Consider the following 18,098-nt stretch of genomic DNA (forward strand, 5'->3'; position numbering starts at 1 on the left):
GTAAGCAGGTAACTGTACTTAAGACGCTATTAATACCAAAAGGTTAAGAGCTTGATATATCTAAAGGTTCATAAATACAGATGTAATTGAAAACTACTGAATTCAACCGGAAAACAGCAGTTTATTCCACAGAAATTAATGTTATGACTGTAAAACTGAGTAAAATAGACTTTTTTAGGGTGTTATAGCCTAAAACCGTTTTAAGCTATAGCCTTGGTCAGTTTGTGAATATATCCCAAGTGCCATGCTCTTGGATTGTTTTCATAATAAAAAGCCCTGCAGCTGTGTTTCAAAACCCACTATATCTGTAATACAGTGGAATCTCCCTTAGTGGACACCTCCCAATAGAGGACAGTTTTTAATTCCCCGCCAGAGTCCCATAAGACTTAATGTATTTGCACACTCCCCAAAGAGGGAACACTCCCAATAGCGGATGCGGACACACCTAATAGGGGACAAAACACTCCCACTAGGGGACAAAACACTTCCAATAGGGGCCAATAGGGGACAAAACACTCCCAATAGGGGCCAATAGGGGACAAAACACTCCCAATAGGGGACAAAACACTCCCAATAGGGGACAAAACACTCCCAATAGGGGACGAAATACACCCAATAGGGGACAAAACACTCCCAATAGGGGACAAAACACTCCCAATAGGGGACAAAACACTCCCAATAGGGGACAAAACACTCCCAATAGGGGACAACCAGGCTTATGTGTGAGCCCTACCTTGTATACAGGGCCGTCATCAGGGGGTACAGCCAATACCCCCAGTAAGAGGCCCAGGCCCCCACTGCACCCCCCTGCAGAAGCCCCAGCACAGAAGCAGAAGACCACTGTTTAAACAGTGGTCTCCTGCTTCTGTACATTTGCTGGCCACATCATTCACCGCCCTCCTTCCCTAATCTCTCTGTGCCAAATCATCCCCCCTTATTAGCCCCTGTGCCACATCATTTTCTCTTGATCTTCCCCTGTGCTATTTCATTACCCATTTATTACCTTTCTGTGCAAATTCATCACCGCTCTTTACCACCCCCTGTGACATTGCTTCCCCACCTGTGCCATTTCATTCCCCCTCTATCCCCTTGTGCCACTTCATAAAGAGGGGGGGTGATGAATTTACAAAGAGGGTAATAAGGGGGAATGATATGGCACAGGGGGATCAAGGGGAAATAATGTGACACATGGGGTAAGGGGGGGGGGGGATAATTTGGCACAAGGCACGGGGGAATAAGGTGAGTGTCCGCTATTGGGAGATTCTACTGTATATGTTATTTTTTCAGAATATACAATGTTTCAGAAATGTACAGTCATAAAAAGTAATACTAAAGTAGTTTGTACATCTATTGAATATATGATTTTAGGAATCCGACATGTGTATCTCTCTGCATGTCATGATAATGAATTTAAAATGTAAAAAACATAACAGGGTAATACTTTACAGCATCTTTATTTTCACACACATTCCAAGTAAAATATCTTCAAACATCACAGTTTTTTAACACCTTTAAGTGAACTTGTCATTGTATGGTCTTAGGTCACTACCTTATAGAGAGGCACTTATTAGTGGTCTACAACATGTTCACTTTAAGTAAAAAAATACTCTTCCGGTTGATCTTCATAAGCCAGCTGTAAATGTTAATCTAAGACACATCTGTATTAAAATATATTTTATAAGTACATTTCAATAAAATCTCTTTTTAATTTACAATTCACATAATGAATGCACAATTCACATTTAAAACAGACAGTAAGGTAGCACCATGATTCAGTGCATTACCATCTATACAGTCATTTAACTCCTTAACCCCTTGACGACAAGGCCATTTTTCAGTTTGCACTTTTGTTTTTTCCTCCCCCCATTCTAAAATTTTCGACCTACAGACCCATATGAAGGCGCCACAAATTGACATCAATTATTTTAAAACAAAATATATGGCAAAAGCCCAAAAAAATATTTGTGGGGTGAAATTGAATATATAATATATGAAGTGATCAAAAAGGCGCACCTTTGGACTTTGGTATTTGTTTACGTGTAAGCCATCAACCGTGCAATTTAATTAATGTTATATTTTAATAGTTCAGACATTTATGCATGCGGCAATACCCCGTTTATTTTTGTTAACATTATTTTATTTAAAATAATTAACTCAAACTCACCCCCCTTTTTCACATTTATTAACTCTTTTAATAAATTCACATTTCACATTTATTAGCACTGATCGGATGGCGAGGAAGTGGGTCCCGCTGTCCAATCAGCTGTAAGCTAGTGACATCAGGAGTGTCATTCGTCAGTGCCCGCAGCCGCCATTGCTCACAGCCTCTCAGTGAGTGCAGTGGACATCAGGAGAATATCAAGCCCGCTGAGAGCCGCTGCACAGGGGGAGGAGGGAAGGGGAAAAATGAAGTTGCCCAAGGGGAGAGGGGGGAATGATTTGGCACAGGGCACAGGGGGAATAAAACGGCACTGGGATAAAGGGGGGTAAGCGGGGAATAAAAAACTGTCCACTATTGGGAGGTGTCCGCTAAGGGAGATGTTACTGTACTTTAAAATAAGGTCAAACTTTTTTTTTTTTTTACAAAATCAGTATGCTTAAAATTGTCCTTTTCTGACCACCTATAACTATTTTTTTTTTACATTTTTTCGCATACAGGGTTGTATGAGGGCTCATTTTCCTGTGACTGCGATCTGTAGTTTTTAGTGGTGCCATTTTTGTTTTGATGGGAATTTTTGATCACTTTTTATAAATGTTTTCGGATATATCATGTGACTTTGGCGTTTATTATTTTTTTTTACCATTTTGCTGTTCACATGTGGGGTCATAAACTTTATATTTTAACAGTTAGGACACTTACTCACACAGCCTCCATCATTAAGCAAGTGCAGATTTTTATCAAGACACATAAAAAGAGAAGAAGATTGTTGGCAGAAAAAAAAAACACCTGGCCCATCTAGTCTGCTCTTATGTTATTTTCTTTTTTTTATCTTAGGATAGATATACGTTTATCCCAGGCATGCTTCTTTCACTTCACTTCAATCTACTACTCTTTAAGTTAAATCATATTTTGTCATGTGGCTTCTGATCTTTCCCCATCTAACCTCAGATTGCCCCCTGGTTCTCACATTTAGTTTTTTATAAGAAAAAAAAAAAAAAAAACTTTCTACCAGTACCGTACCTTATTTGAAACATTCCACCGTAATAGTAGCCCATGTTTGGATCTGCTATACTTCCAACATTTTTGTAGATGAGGTCTTAAACTTTTTTAAGATGGGAATGCTGCTTTAATAGTTTGTGTTGATTTGATAACATATATTTAATGAAAAGAACACATTGTTGTATGTGTCTATGTCACAAGGAATGGTCTCTACCAGTGCAGTTTTCTAAAATGATAACATACAATGCAGTCATATACCATTTATACATTAAATTCAATAATAACCTGCCGTGCAGTAAGATCTTCCAAGTAGTGGCAATAAATGTTATTTAACACCCACTTTATATTGCTATGTAGATGATATGTTAGGAATACTGGACCTAAAATTGATGTCTTATTAAAAAGGTGAAGATTCTTTTTAGGGTCCAAAATTGCCATAAAAGGGTTAAACTGGACTGGAAATGAATAAAGATTATATAATGTCTAAGGCACAAATGCAGCTACACAGTCTAAGCTACACATAATGCATTGAACATTCGGATATACATTCATGTTAGCACCTGTTGTACTCAAGATCCCTTGTTCACATTTTTGGAAGTTTATATATCTTCAGAAATATTAATTGATGGTTCTTCTTTTATCTATGAAAACAATATAAGGAAAATGTATACAAGCCCATATATAAGCAATCATTAATGATATTATGTTTCTGTATGCTTAACCCCTTAAGGACACAGCCCATTTTAACCTTAAAGGGGTACTCCGCCCCTAGAATCTTATCCCCTATCCAAAAGGATAGGGAATAAGATGTCAGATCGCTGGGGACCCCTGGGATCTCTGCTGCAGTTCCCCGCTATCATTACTGCACAGAGCAAACTCGCTCTGTGCTTAATGACCGGCGATACAGGGGCTGGAGCATCATAACGTCATGGCCCCTTGTGACGTCACGGCCCGCCCCCTCAATACAAGTCTATGGGAGGGGGCGTGATGGCCGCCAAGCCCCCTCCCATAGACTTGTATTGCAGAGGTGGGCCGTGTCCTCACGAGGGGGCGGAGCCGTGACATCACGATGCTCCCGCCCCTGTATCATCGGTCATTACGCACAGAGCGAGTTTGCCCTGTGCAGAAATGATAGTGGGGCACTGCAGCGGAGATCCCGTGGGTCCCCAGCGGCAGGACCACCGCGATCTGACATCTTATCCCCTATCCTTTGGATAGGGGATAAGATGCTAGGGGCGGAGTACCCCATTAAGGACACAGCCAATTTTATTTTTGCATTTTCGTTTTTTCCTCCATGCCTTCTAAATATCATAACTCTTTTATATTTTCATCCACAGACTAGTATGAGGGCTTGTTTTTTGCACAACCAAATGTCCTTTGTAATGACACCACTCCACCATAAAAATGTGTGGCGAAATTAAAAAAAATACTACTTGTGTGGGGAAATTGAAAAGTGGTGCTCGCGGTCATGTACAGGATGTAAATGTATGTCCTGTTGCGTTAAGTAACAGGGCACCAGGACGTACATTTACATCCTATGTCGTTAAGGGGTTAATAACACGCGCACTGGTCCCAATAAGTACTGGTTGCTTTATGATATCTTTAGTAGACAATCTTGTTTAGTAACACTAGATTTGGTATAAAAAACAGACAATAGAACCTATAGTCTGTGAGCAGTGTAAAAATTATATAATAATCCTTAAAACGTACTTAATTTTCATTTCTAATCAGAGTTGTGTATTTCTCCGGGGTGGCAGCGCTCATTACTGTTGTATACACAGTCATTCTAAAAATCAACAAAAGCATATAAAAAAATTGTTAAATACAGATGAAATTTACTACTGGCTAAATACACTGAAACTCAAGAGACTAAGCTTAAAGGGGTTGTGCGCTGCCCTGACTTTCGGAGCTCCGCTCACAGCATCCGGAAGTTCATTACTCGGAACGCTGTGTGCGGGCTTCCGTGTTTGCAGCCGCCGGGCGTCACGCCCCCTTCCCATAGACTTTGGTAGAGGGGGCGGGCGTGACATCACGAGGGGGCGGGCAACACGTCGCGAGGGGGCAGGCGTGACGGCACGCCCGGCGGCCGCAAACACGGAAGTCCGCACACAGCGTTCGGAGTAATGAACTTCCGGACACTATGAGCGGAGCTCCAAAAATTAGGGCAGCGCACAACCCCTTTAACAAAAAAGTTTATGTTGGGCACTAGTTATTTCATTTAGTCATTTCATTTTTTCTCCAGAAATCATGCAATGATAAGAAATATATATTTGTGCCATCTCCTCCTTCAAAAGCAGACCTGCCATTTTTTTATACCATACCATGTCATAATTATTACACTTTTGCTGAAGCTTTTCCTAATAGACCTCAATGGGAAAAAATAGAAAATTGAAAATTGCTTGTAATAACTGTGATCATTCTCTACAGAACCCAATCTAGGAACATCCCCCAGTATAGTCTTTTTAAAGGCTCATATTTACTAAAACAGTAAGGATAGCGCCCAATTTATCACAGTTTCTCAGGCTTTTTGATAAATCAGGTGCGTGACTAGATTGTCTAATCTAAGTTTAAACCAACTATTTGTTGGCTTACTTGATGCCAAAAATGATGGAAGATGGTGCTATGTAAAAAGTTTATAACAATTGATAAATATAACAATGATTATGGTAGTTTCTAAAAGTATTGAAATACATACGAATTCATCACAGGCTTCACCGACAGGACCTGTGTGTTGTGGAAATGCAAACAAATTAGATAATTGAATTAATAGCTGTATAAATCTAATCTATACAAATGAAGGTAGGACTGAAGGTAAAGAGGTATTCCAGTGTCCTTAAAGGGGTACTCTGCCCCTAGACATGTTTGCCCCTATCCAAAGGACAAGACATCACGGGGGTCTGTGTACCAGCTGTCACGCCCTCTAACATAGACATGAATGGAGGGGGCATGGCGGGAGGTCACGATTATGGAAGCCCCCCACGATCAGACATGTTATGGATAGGGGATAACATGTCTAGGGGTGGACTACCCCTTCAAAGGGAGCCTTTCAGATTGATAACAGTCCAATCTGCAGGCATCATGTTATAGAGCAGGAGGAGTTAAGCTGATAACTTTAGTCATGTAAATCTTCTAGTCTAAGCAGTCATATAGGTGGTTCTAATCAGTGATTGGCAGCTCTTTGTGTATAACAATATATAGAGAGCTATTAATCACTGAATAGGACTGTCCACATGACTACTCAGCCCAGAATGAGCATAGATTTACATAAATAGCAAGTTATAATGGAACATTTCCTACCAAACTATATATCAATCTGCTCAGCTCCTTTTGATCTGAAACATGATGCCTTAAGATTGAACTGCTTTTTTAGTGTGACAGGTTCCCTGTCCTTTCAAAAGGAAATGCAGAAGCAGGGCCTTCCTGCTCAGCCAGCCAATCAGTGGCTGAGAGGAGATATCACTTCTGCCAATGATTGGCTGACCAGGCAAGTCCTGTCACAACCTCCCGTCTCGAAACAGGCAGAAGGAAGAAGCATGAGCGGACCAGAAGGAGCTAAACGGGAACTGCTGCAGGACCTGCAGGGGACCGGGGTAGGTAGGCATAGCTGTTCCCTTTTCTTCACATCCCCAATGATATATAAAAAAAATTTTTTTAACAATAACAGACCCCCTTTAACCCTAGGAATTCAGAAACCTTACATATAAGAAAACCTTGTGCCTGCTTGTTAGATGGAGTTTTTCATGATTTTGCACCCAGAGCAAAATTTAGGAATGCTGCATTCTACCCTAGATGTTTTTTTTTTTGGGAGACACTTTGGAGCAGGGGGGAGGGGGGGGGGGGGGGTCTACAGAGCCAATCACCAGTTGGTTTCCAAGAAAATAAAATACAGCATACTCACCTTGATGAGCTAAGTGCCACTGCTCCAGTCCACTCTTATGCCCCAGTTTACTTACCTAGATGATCCAGACACACTGCAGCCAAAAAGTGGCCCCAACAGTCATTATTCGGCCAGGTGAATGCATCATCTGAGTAAATAATAACCGGAGCAGCGGTGTTGGGCTCAGCAAGGTAAGGATGCTGTATTTTGTTACATTTATATTAAAAGAAAAACTTTTTGTTAAATATTTTCAAGTTACTGTGGTCATGAGATTCACCTGTTCTGATCCCTCACCATATCGATCCGATAGTTCCCAGACCTGGCTGAGCAGTGCTTCTTGTTTTCCTATCAGCATGTAAGAAGGTCACTGGTCACTGGTACACCAGTACGGCCAGTCATTTGCTAAAAAGACCCTTCCTGCTTGTTGAAATGAAAGCAGTAAGCACTGCACAACCAGGACTAGGATAGATACATTGGAGCACGCGAGTATTATTAATTTTTCATTTTCATCCAAGCCTATGCCCATATGCCCAATTGTCTGGTGTTGGCCAAACCCCTTTAAGGCATAGCTCACTTCTTTCAGTACCTGTGCCACTCTTGTCTGCTGTTTGCATGTGATATTGCATCTCAATTCCACTGAATTTTATGGAACTGAGCTTTAAAGGGGTACACCACCCCTAGACATCTTATTCCCTATCCAAAGGGTAGGACATAAGATGTCTGATTGCGGGGGTCCTACCGATGTCTAGTACCCCTTTAATACTACATGCAACCTGAGGACAGGGGTGGTGGGGTATTTGGATGAAAGCAGCTATGTTTTTCTAATCTTGGATTACCTCTTTAACCCCTTGGGGACGGAGGGGTTTTCCAGTTTTTGCACTTTCGTTTTTAAAAATCATAACCCTCTCAATTTAGCACCTAAAAATCCATATGATGGCTTATGTTTTTGCACCACCAATTCTACTTTGTAATGACAGTCATTTTACCCAAAAATCCACAGCGAAATGGAAAAAAATTTGTGTGCGACAAAATTGAAGAAAAAATGCCATTTTGTAACTTTTGGGGGCTTCCGTTTCTATGCAGTACATTTTTCAATAAAAATCACACCTTATCTTTATTCTGTAGGTCCATACGATTAAAATGATACCCTACTTATATAGGTTTGATTTTGTCGTACTTCTGGAAAAAAAATCATAACTACATGCAGGAAAATGTATACGTTTAAAATTGTCCTCTTCTGACCCCTATAACTTTTTTTTCCGCATATGGGGCGGTATGAGGGCTAATTTTTTGCACTTTGATCTGAAGTTTTTAGCGGTACCATATTTGTATTGATCGAACTTTTTGATCGCTTTTTATTCATTTTTTCATGATATAAAAAGTGACCAAAAATACGCTATCTTGGACTTTGGAATTTTTTTTGCGCGTACGCCATTGAACGTGCGGTTTAATTACCAATATATTTTTATAATTCGGACATTTCCGCACGTGGCGATACCACATGTTTATTTTTATTTGCACTGTTTTTTTTTATGGGAAAAGGGGGTGATTCAAACTTTTATTATTAGGGAAGGGGTTAAATGATCTTTATTAACTTTTTTTTCAATGTTATAGGCCATAGGGGGCTTAAACACTGCACACACTGATCTTTTACATTGATCAATGGTTTCTCATCGCAGTCATTCGGCGATTGGACACCAGGAGGCAGGTAGGGAGACCCTACTCGTGTCTTACAGCTATTCGGGACGCTATGATTTCGCCTCGGCGGTCCCTAACAGCCTCCTGAGCTAACCGGCATTAGTTTACTTTCACTTTAGATGCGGCGATCAACTTTGAACGCCACGTCTAAAGTGTTTATAGCGCGTGGCACCACGATCAGTGCCGTGTGCTATTGGCCCCGCATTGTAGAAAGGGAGTGGGTACGCCCTTCGTCCCCAACAGGTTAAGGCCACTGTAATATACTTACTTTTATTTCAGACAGTTGTAAGAATACAGATTAAATGTATGGCTGACAATTTGTCGGGACCCAATGCTATAAATGTGATTTACAATAATAAATAAAAGTAGCATAAAAATTGATCACGACTCCCACCTTGTATAAAGTGTCTGTGTTAATGTTTGCCTGCCCAGTAGCATTTAAAGCTTTAATAGCTGGAGTCCTGCAAAACATACAAAAGGGATAAACAATTATTACTAAAATAGGAAGAAAGGATAGTAGAAACTTAAGACACCTCCTTAAAGACCAGCTTATTGGGGGGGATGCATCATGACAAGAATTACTTTGTAAAAATACCTGCAGGATTGCATCTTTCAGTACTCTTGCACAATAATAGCATGTTTTCAGGCTTAAAGGGGTACTCCTATGGAAAACTTTATTTTTTTTTTTAAATCAACTGGTGCTAGAAAGTTAAACAGATTTGTAAATTACTTCTATTAAAAAATCTTAATCCTTCCAGTACTTTTTAGGGGCTATATACTACAGAAGACATGCTTTTCTTTTTGGATTTCTCTGATGTCACGACCACAGTGCTCTCTGCTGACCTCTGCTGTCCATTTTTGGAACTGTCCAGAGCAGGAGAAAATCCCCATAGCAAACATATGCTGCTGTGGACAGTTGCTAAATTGGACAGCAGAGGTCAGCAGAGACCACAGTGGTCGTGACATCAGAAATATCCAAAAAGAAAAGCATTTCCTCTGTAGTATACAGCCCAGAAAATGTATTGGAAGGATTAAGATTTTTTTAATAGAAGTAAATTACAAATTTGTTCAACTTTCTGGCAACAGTTGATTTAAAAAATAAATAAATAAATAAAATAAAAAAGTTTTCCACTTTAAGTCCCTCTGATTAAAATCCCTATTTGTCTACATTAGACTGAAAATATTGATAAAAGATCCCTCTTAGGCTAAGTTTCCACTTGGGTTTTTTTTTGGGGGGGGGGGGCATTTTGCCCGCAAAAAAACAGCCAAAACGGCCCCACTGCGTTTTTTCTGTGAAAAAATCCTGCGGCCAGATGTTAGCTGCAAGACAATAGAAAATTGCAAAGTGCCATATCCACTTTGCATTTTTCAGTTTGGCATTTTTTTTAAGTTGCAAAGTTGCAGCATGTTGATCCTATGGCGTTTTTTTTCCCCCTGAAATCGTGGCGTTTTTCTCCCATAAAAGTCCATGGGAGTAAAAGAGACGTCAAGAAAAATGCTGTTTTTATTCTTTTTTTTGGTCTTTAGCGATCCAAAAAAGGGATGGAGATACCTTATTTACAAAAAATTCGTAAAGTACCATTAAAAAAATAAATAAATAAATACGGTAGGGATGGAAAAAATTGTATTTAACAACATTTATATTTTTATAACAACATTTTTATGAATTTTTAACAGGGATCACTTTATGTGGGCGGGCAGGGAACTAAAAATGTAGCCGACAATAATAAAAATGTAGAAAGGGGACATTTAAATATAAAAATTATATATTTTTTATAATAAATTTTGTTAAACGTTAATCACAAAGCAACATGGATAGATATTTTAGCCATTGTATATGACAATTAGCACTAATACTACTGTCTCCAAATTTATTAATTAGAAAATACTGTTCTCATCTGTAGGGCCCTGTTCACACTACGGAATGTCCGCATGGACAATCACTGTGCGAACATTCTGAAGACTGGGGGCACAGGCACAATATGCTGGCACTATGACCGCACAGGAATGCATTCCAAGCAGAGTCTGCAGAAAGAATGAGCAGTTTCATTCTTTCTGTGGACACGAAATTTGGAATTTCCATTCCGGAAACATCTGGCACAGCGGAGTAGAATCCTGTTAAATTCAACAGGACTCTGCTGCAGAGGAATTTCCATGCAGAATTCCAAGAGGTGTAAACATAGCCTTAGGGTTGTAGGAGTCTGACAATAGTACATAACTTAAAGGGGTACTCTGCTGCTAGACATCTCCGCTGCTAGTCATCACGATCACGGCCTCCGGCTCTGAGCATTCTCAACAAAATGTTCAGAACGCTGGAGCACCGGAGTACCCCTTTAATTCATTGTCACCTTTTAAGACCAGGGCTACATGACTACTTTGTATAGCACTACTGATTGATTTTAACTAATGAGCTGCAGCCGCAGTCCACAGATATGCAATGAGTTGTAAGTAAACTGGTGGTCATGGAATACAGCTGTCACTGCATAATACCAGTCAGTAGCGCTACAAAAAGTCTCCGTTTAAGCTTAGGCTTCATGACTGCACATTGCTTCAGCAAGTCATTTAAGAATTTATGTTATGCCTCATTCACATGGTCATTGTTCTCTGAAAAAGGGAGCTTTATTGCTCTGTCCGTCGGAGAAAAAAATACTGCGCGTTTGATCTTATTTTCTCCAATCAACTTCTCTAACACCCAACGGACCCATTCAAGTCAATGGGATCCATCAGGACCTGGCAATGTCAGTTGTGCTTTGACCAATTTAGGGTCTGTTTGGTGCAAAAAAGAAAGAGCTGAATGAACCCCAAATAGGTCGAAGCACAACGGCCTGTGAACTTAGCCTTACAGGCAATATAAGCAGAGAGTATACCTTCGGTCATCAGAGGGAGGTGGAGTGGTCCAGTGGTCATAGTTTGTCTCTACATGGAACCACCTGCATAAAAGTAAAATGATAAATAAGTAACATTTATTAATTATTTTTTATCAATCCCCCCCCGTGGAGGAACAGAGCCTTCCCAGTCCAGCAGAAAAGAAGAGCAAGGAGATACTTGAATGTACTACTTTTCTGCCAATATTTGGGAATATAGAATATTAGGTAGATGGAAAAACATTTGAAGTGGATGGATTTTTTCATTTTCAGAGATTATTAATTTTCCATAGGTGTGTACTTCCTATTTTAGGCTTTTAGGATTTAGGATTTTTATTTGCTCTTCAGGTCTGTACCACAAATTTAGAAAAACAGACATGGTCGTACATCCATGTGTTATACATTGATCTATTGCTTCTCAGCAAACTTTATAAAACTAACATGAGGTTGTTAGTATACATTTTGATAAAATTGTATAAGCCCACTTTTCAACTTCACAGCCACCTGATTCAAGTGTGTTACTAACCTAATAGGCCTAGAGCTGGGAGGTAAGCACCACCGTCCACAGGAGGAGTAACCCTAACACTACTGGTTCTGGGCCATACCACCATACAGACACTGCACTGCAGTAACAATGGCCACCACACAGCTCCACACCAAGTAGAAAGATCACAAAAGCTCACCTTTCCACGTGGTCCCAGTGGACTGAGAGAAATTAGGCTAGGTTTACATCTGAATTAGACTTCTTTTCTGGGAGCTCAATGCGCAGATTCTGTCAAAATGGTAACACTTGAGCAGTAATTTTTTCTCAGCTCAAAATCCTCCAAATAAATGAAAACCAGAAGGATCCCATTAAAGGTTAATATGGTCCATTAAGATCTGGTGGTGCAATGGCGGTGGTGCACCTTGCAGCAGTTTTTCTGTTTTTTTTTTTTATGTGTGGACGTGAAGTTCACAATTGGGCAGTGAAGTTGGCAATTTCCTATCAATTCCAACTAGTTACCATGTTACTATAAGTAAGAGCGTGCCAAGCTCCTACAACATGTAATCATGGGGTTCTTCAGGTAATTGGTGTACCTGGATTTTAATGTATTTAATAAAGAAGTGAATTATATATATTCTGTTTTGGTTTTTCTAAACCCTGGTTTGTTATGTTGCTGAATTCTACTTTATGAATGTCATATTTAATATGTTCAGTCTCTGTGGATAATTTATTAGATAATTATTTTAATGTTATCAAAATAATCTGACAAAAAAAATGCCCTGATAGGATAAACAGTACGGAAATCACTCACTCTCCACTTAAAGGATCCAAAGGCCAGAGATCAGCAGGTCCATCTCTGTTTCGAGTGATTATCAGGCCCTCTTTTGACTGTGTACCACCTATAATATAATATGTCTCAGCAATGATTGGTGTCTTGGAGAGTCGTAGTGCCGCAGCCTCAAAATCTTTATCATCATTTAGTGCCTGGCAATAAAATATGTGCAAATACTTTTAGAAACAAAATCAAAGAAATGATAAAGCAACAAAATGAGCAAACTAGGCCATAAAAGAATAATGGCGCCCCAGTGATCAACTAGTCTACAGTAAAAAAATGTTAACAATCTGTCCATCCATTAATCTTATCTGTAGCAGCTGCAGCAAGGTGAATATAGTTTCATGTGGCATCTATTCAATTACAGTAAATAGTAACACATAAAAATACATGGCCACATTGAGCTCTGACTCACCGAGAGAGGTCTAAAGGAAAGGACAACCCTCTATGATATAGGAAATGTGGAAAGGATTATCCAGATGGGACAGTCTCTTTAACCCCCTTGACATTCTAACTGCCATTTTTTTTCCATCTACAGAGCCCTATTAGGGCTCAGCCCACCAGCACTAAGAGAACTGCAAATTAGAGATGAAGCCTGCAAAGCAGACACCTGCTGAAAAATTGCATATACAAGTTATGGTGCTGCGTATCAAGTACACACACAGGGCAGCTTATCCTGAGAAGTCACCTATAATGACAGGTAAACTTTAAATTGCCGTATTCTTACAACTTACAGCCCTTACAACTTTTATAGTTTTCTTTCTATGGAGCTGTGTTAGGGCTAATTTTGGTGATTAAATTAAATTGTTAAATTTAAAGGAAATGGTCATCCTGTTCACCCACACTAAACCCAATAAACTGGGTTATAGTGTGGGTGAAAAGGAGACCGACGAGGGGTCACTGACTCCTATAAGTTCCTGCACTGCAGAGATCTGTCCCTCCGAAGATCATCTTCCATGTTCCGTGAACTGCGTGCTGGAGGCGAGCCTGCCAGTTCAATATGAATATTCACTGTCGCAGATCATGGGAGTGCTGTGCCGACTGAGTCAATATTCAAATTGAGTCATCGGGCCGGAAGATGGAAGCTGGACAGATTTCTGGAGTGCAGGCTGTGTGAGTGGTGGACTGGCCAGGAGATGTGCAACGCAGGTGAGAGGGACCAGGTCTGTGGAGTGCTCCTTCTGTCTGATCTACACAATCTGTCTGTGGCGAGGTGATGCTGTTCTCCCTCTCTCCACGCTGAGCCTGAAAGGCTCGAATCTTTTGAGACCACGGCTATGCAGGGAGTGCGGGAGAAAAGCATGGCTGACAGGGGCCTAGGGGTGTCACGCACAGAAGCCACTGCTGTCTTAAAGCAGCAGTGGCAAAAAAATAAAATAAGCTGGCATGGAGGACCTGTGCAAGGTCGCTGTCTTGTCTGTGCAAACATCAGCAGGATGATAGCTGTAATAAACAGCACCTGCCTTAACTGCCAGCATTAGAACTGACTCCAGTCCTGGCTTACTCCTTGGATGCTTATGTGAACAGCGATCAAGGCATCTAAGTGAGTTGAAAAAAGGAGAAGGGTTTCTTTGTCATCCAATGGCACCTTGTGATAGATACATTAGGGTATGTTCACACATATTCACTGCAGATTTTATGGTGTTTTCATCTCTTTAGTTACACTGATTAACACACACACAATCTGCACAATGAGGTGTCCAAGCAATTACAGGACAGTTTTTGTAGCGGTTCACTTCACTGACAAAGTATCTTGTTCGTTGGCTGATTGCTGTGCCTTTTTACAAAAGGCAATACGGTAATCACTTTTTAGGCCCTTTAGCACGGTCAAACTGTGTAATAGGTAATATCGGCAAATCTATGTCAGCACTTTTAGATGCTGAAAAAAATAGTCTGTAAAAACTTTGTGGGACCACAGCCTCACTTGGTGAGAAAAAACTAAACGTAAGAAACAAAAATTTTTTTGTTTTAAATTCTTTGATGACACATTAAAAAAAGGATAGGGGATAAGATGTCTGATTGCAGGGGGCCCGCCGCTAGGACCCCCCGCGATCTCCCTGCAGCAGCCCACATTCTATGCGTAGCGTCTGCAGTTTTGTAAACCGACGGGCTTCCGAGACAGGGACGTGATGTCACGCCCCCTCCATTTCTATGGGAGGGGGCGTAACGGCCGCAATGCCCCCTCCCATAGACATGAATGAAGGGGGCGTGGCATGACGTCACTTCCCCATCTCGGAAGCCTGGCAGTTTCCGAAACTGCAGATGCAGCTACGCATAGAATGCGTGCTGCAGGGAGATCGCGGGGGGTCCCAGCGGCGGGCCCCCCGCGATCAGACATCTTATCCCCTATCCTTTTGATAGGGGATAAGATGTTTTTGCCCAGAATACCCCTTTAAGATCTGTTAGCAGTCTGAGAAACTAAATTATACAAATACTGATTTGATTATGTGTTATATTTGATAATTTGATTAATAAAAGTTGCAATAATATAACTGACTCAATGTTAGTGCACATTAAGAAAAACACTTCTAAAAACTTACATCTCTTATTAACCAGCTGACTGGAGAACTTCTTTTGAAAAAAGCAGAAATTGCATTTTTCCACCACTCCCCACGCTCTAAAGGTTTAAGAATTGCTGACAATTAATTTTAAATTAATAAAATAATTTATAACATTAACGTGTATATTTATATATTTAAACACCAAAATACACTTTACACACAGATATAATGATATAAAGATCTTTCTCTCTCATTTGAAATCTTATTTATATACCTCTCGCATCACCAGATATAGTAAATTTGTAGGGTCGCTGACCAGTCCACAGTCCAACATAGCCTACAAAGGTTGTTCCCGTGTATGCAACCTAAAAAGGAGGAATGGAATAGGTTACTGTTAAATATAGAGCCAAATATCCTTTTTAATAATGTCATATGTTCAGCTTGTATGCTGTATAGTTCTGCCTTTTTGCTCCATTATCAGCAGAATCGAATTGGCATACTAGGGGATTCTTTTTTTTTTTTTTTGGCCCAGGTTATGACATGCCCATGAAGACCAGCCTATGTAAATCATATGTAAAGCAAACAGCAAAGTGAGTCACTTTTTAAGTGTTAATTCAAAAAGAAAGAACTTTGCAGTGCTTATTGCTAATACAATATATGGACAAAAGTATTGGGACACCTACACATTACACCAGCGGTTCTCAACATATGGGTTGCGAGCCCTTTGGGGGTCTTAGGAACGGAGACACCTCTCCTTTATCGGTCTCCAGCAGGGGCGGACTGACCGGCTGGTTCATCGCTGCTACTGATGATCCAGGACACTTGTCCCATATCCCCAGGCAGACAGTGCTGCTTTCTGCTGTATGCGCGGTTCACACACATACAGCAGAAAGCCTCCTCTATGTGTAAGCTGCATCTGCGGCCTACACAGAGAGGAGACGTGACCTCTTCCCCGGTGCGCAGTACAGGCGCCGATGACATCACTCATCGGCACCTGCACTGTGGAGGATGGAAGACATGGTCCCCTGCTGTTCTCCGGAGGAGATCGCTGTGTGGGACATAATTACGGGAGCAAAAAAAATTTTTTGTTAGGGCTGGGGGGACTCTGCTGCCTATACCAAATGTGGGAGAACTTTGCTGCCTATACCTAATGTTGGGGGAACTCTGCTGCCTATACCTAATGTGGAGGAACGCTGCTGCTTTTACCTAATGTAGGGGAACTCTGAGCCTATACCTAATTTGGGGGAACTTCACCTAATGTAGGGGAATTCTGCTGCCTATACCTAATGTGGAGGAACTCTGCTGCCTATACCTAATATGAGGGAAGGTAGCAGAGTCATACAACCCTACAATTGTCCAGAATTTCTTGGTATGCTTAACCCCTTACGGACCAGGCGTTTTTCAGTTTTTGCACTTTCGTTTTTTCCTCCTTACCTTTAAAAAATCATAACTCATTTTACCCAACAATCTACGGCGAAACGGGAAAAAAAAAATCATTGTGCGACATAATTGAAAAAAAAACCATGCCATTTTGTAACTTTTGGGGGCTTCCGTTTCTACGAAGTACATTTTTCGTTAAAAATGACACCTTATCTTTATTCTCTAGGTCCATATGGGTAAAATGATGCCCTACTTATATTGGTTTGATTTTGTATTACTACTGAAAAAAAAAAATCATAAATACATGCAGGAAAATGTATACGTTTAAAATTGTCATTTTCAGAGCCCTATAACTTTTTTATTTTTCCATGTTCAGGGGGCTATGAGGGCTCATTTTTTGCGCCGTGATCTGAAGTTTTTATCGGTACCATTTTTGCATTGATCGGACTTTTTGATCACTTTTATTCATCTTTTCATGATATAAAAAGTGACCAAAAATACGCTATTTTGGACTTTGGAATTTTTTTGCGCGTACGCCATTGAACGTGCAGTTTAAAAAGCCTTCTATTTTTATAATTCGGACATTTCCGCACGCGGCGATACCACATATGTTTATTTTTATTTACACAGGTTTTTTTTTTTTTAATTCTTGGAAATGCCGGGTGATTCAAACTTTTATTAGGGGAAGGGATCATTGAAAGGGTTAATGATTTTTTTTTACACTTTTCTTATGCAATATTATAGCTCCTATAGGGGGCTATAACATTGCATTTACTGATCTTTTACACTGATTGATCCATCTCCATAGGAATGGATCAATCAGTGTTTTTGGCGATTGAATGCTCAAGCCTGGATCTCAGGCTTGAAGCATTCATTCGGCGATCGGACAGCGCAGGAGAAGGTAAGAAGACCTCCTCCTGTGCTACAGCTGTTCGGGATACCGCGATTATACCGCAGCGATCCCGAACAGCTCCCTGAGCTAGCCGGGCACTTTTACTTTAGTTTTTAGGGTTAATAGCGCGCGGCACCGCGATCAGTGCCGCGCGCTATTAGTGGCGGGTCCCGGCTTCACTGTGACACCGGGCTCGCCGTGATATGATGCGGGGTATACCCGCGTTATATCATGGGAGCAGGACCAAGGACGTACCCATACGCCCTTGGTCCTTAAGAGGTTAGGCATTAAAGGGGTACTCGGGTGAAAATCTTTTTTTTTTTTTTTTTTAAATCAACTGGTGCCAGAAAGTTAAACAGATTTGTAAATTACTTCTATAAAAAAAAAATCTTAATCCTTCCTGTATTGAT

The 18,098-nt window shown here is 40.6% G+C and overlaps 1 protein-coding gene across 2 annotated transcripts in view; it reads right to left on the reverse strand.

Annotated features, from left to right (window-relative positions):
* Nucleotides 1-1,438: 1,438 nt before the first annotated feature.
* Nucleotides 1,439-18,098, reverse strand: part of LOC130363546 (N-acylethanolamine-hydrolyzing acid amidase-like) — a 32,721-nt gene continuing 16,061 nt past the window's right edge. Inside the window, exons 4-11 of one of the 2 annotated variants that reach the window (XM_056568718.1) lie at nt 15,691-15,781; nt 15,456-15,532; nt 12,895-13,067; nt 11,603-11,665; nt 9,130-9,196; nt 5,856-5,884; nt 4,871-4,946; nt 1,439-3,801 (exon numbers count right to left, since the gene is read on the reverse strand). In XM_056568718.1, coding sequence (XP_056424693.1) covers nt 4,871-4,946; nt 5,856-5,884; nt 9,130-9,196; nt 11,603-11,665; nt 12,895-13,067; nt 15,456-15,532; nt 15,691-15,781 — 576 coding nt within the window. In that variant the 3' untranslated portion in view covers nt 1,439-3,801. Of the gene's footprint in view, nt 3,802-4,867; nt 4,947-5,855; nt 5,885-9,129; nt 9,197-11,602; nt 11,666-12,894; nt 13,068-15,455; nt 15,533-15,690; nt 15,782-18,098 lie in introns of those variants that run through there. The other variant, XM_056568719.1, reaches the window with a different exon arrangement.

The sequence above is a fragment of the Hyla sarda genome, chromosome 1, assembly GCF_029499605.1.
Source record: "Hyla sarda isolate aHylSar1 chromosome 1, aHylSar1.hap1, whole genome shotgun sequence".
Classification (NCBI taxonomy): domain Eukaryota; kingdom Metazoa; phylum Chordata; class Amphibia; order Anura; family Hylidae; genus Hyla; species Hyla sarda.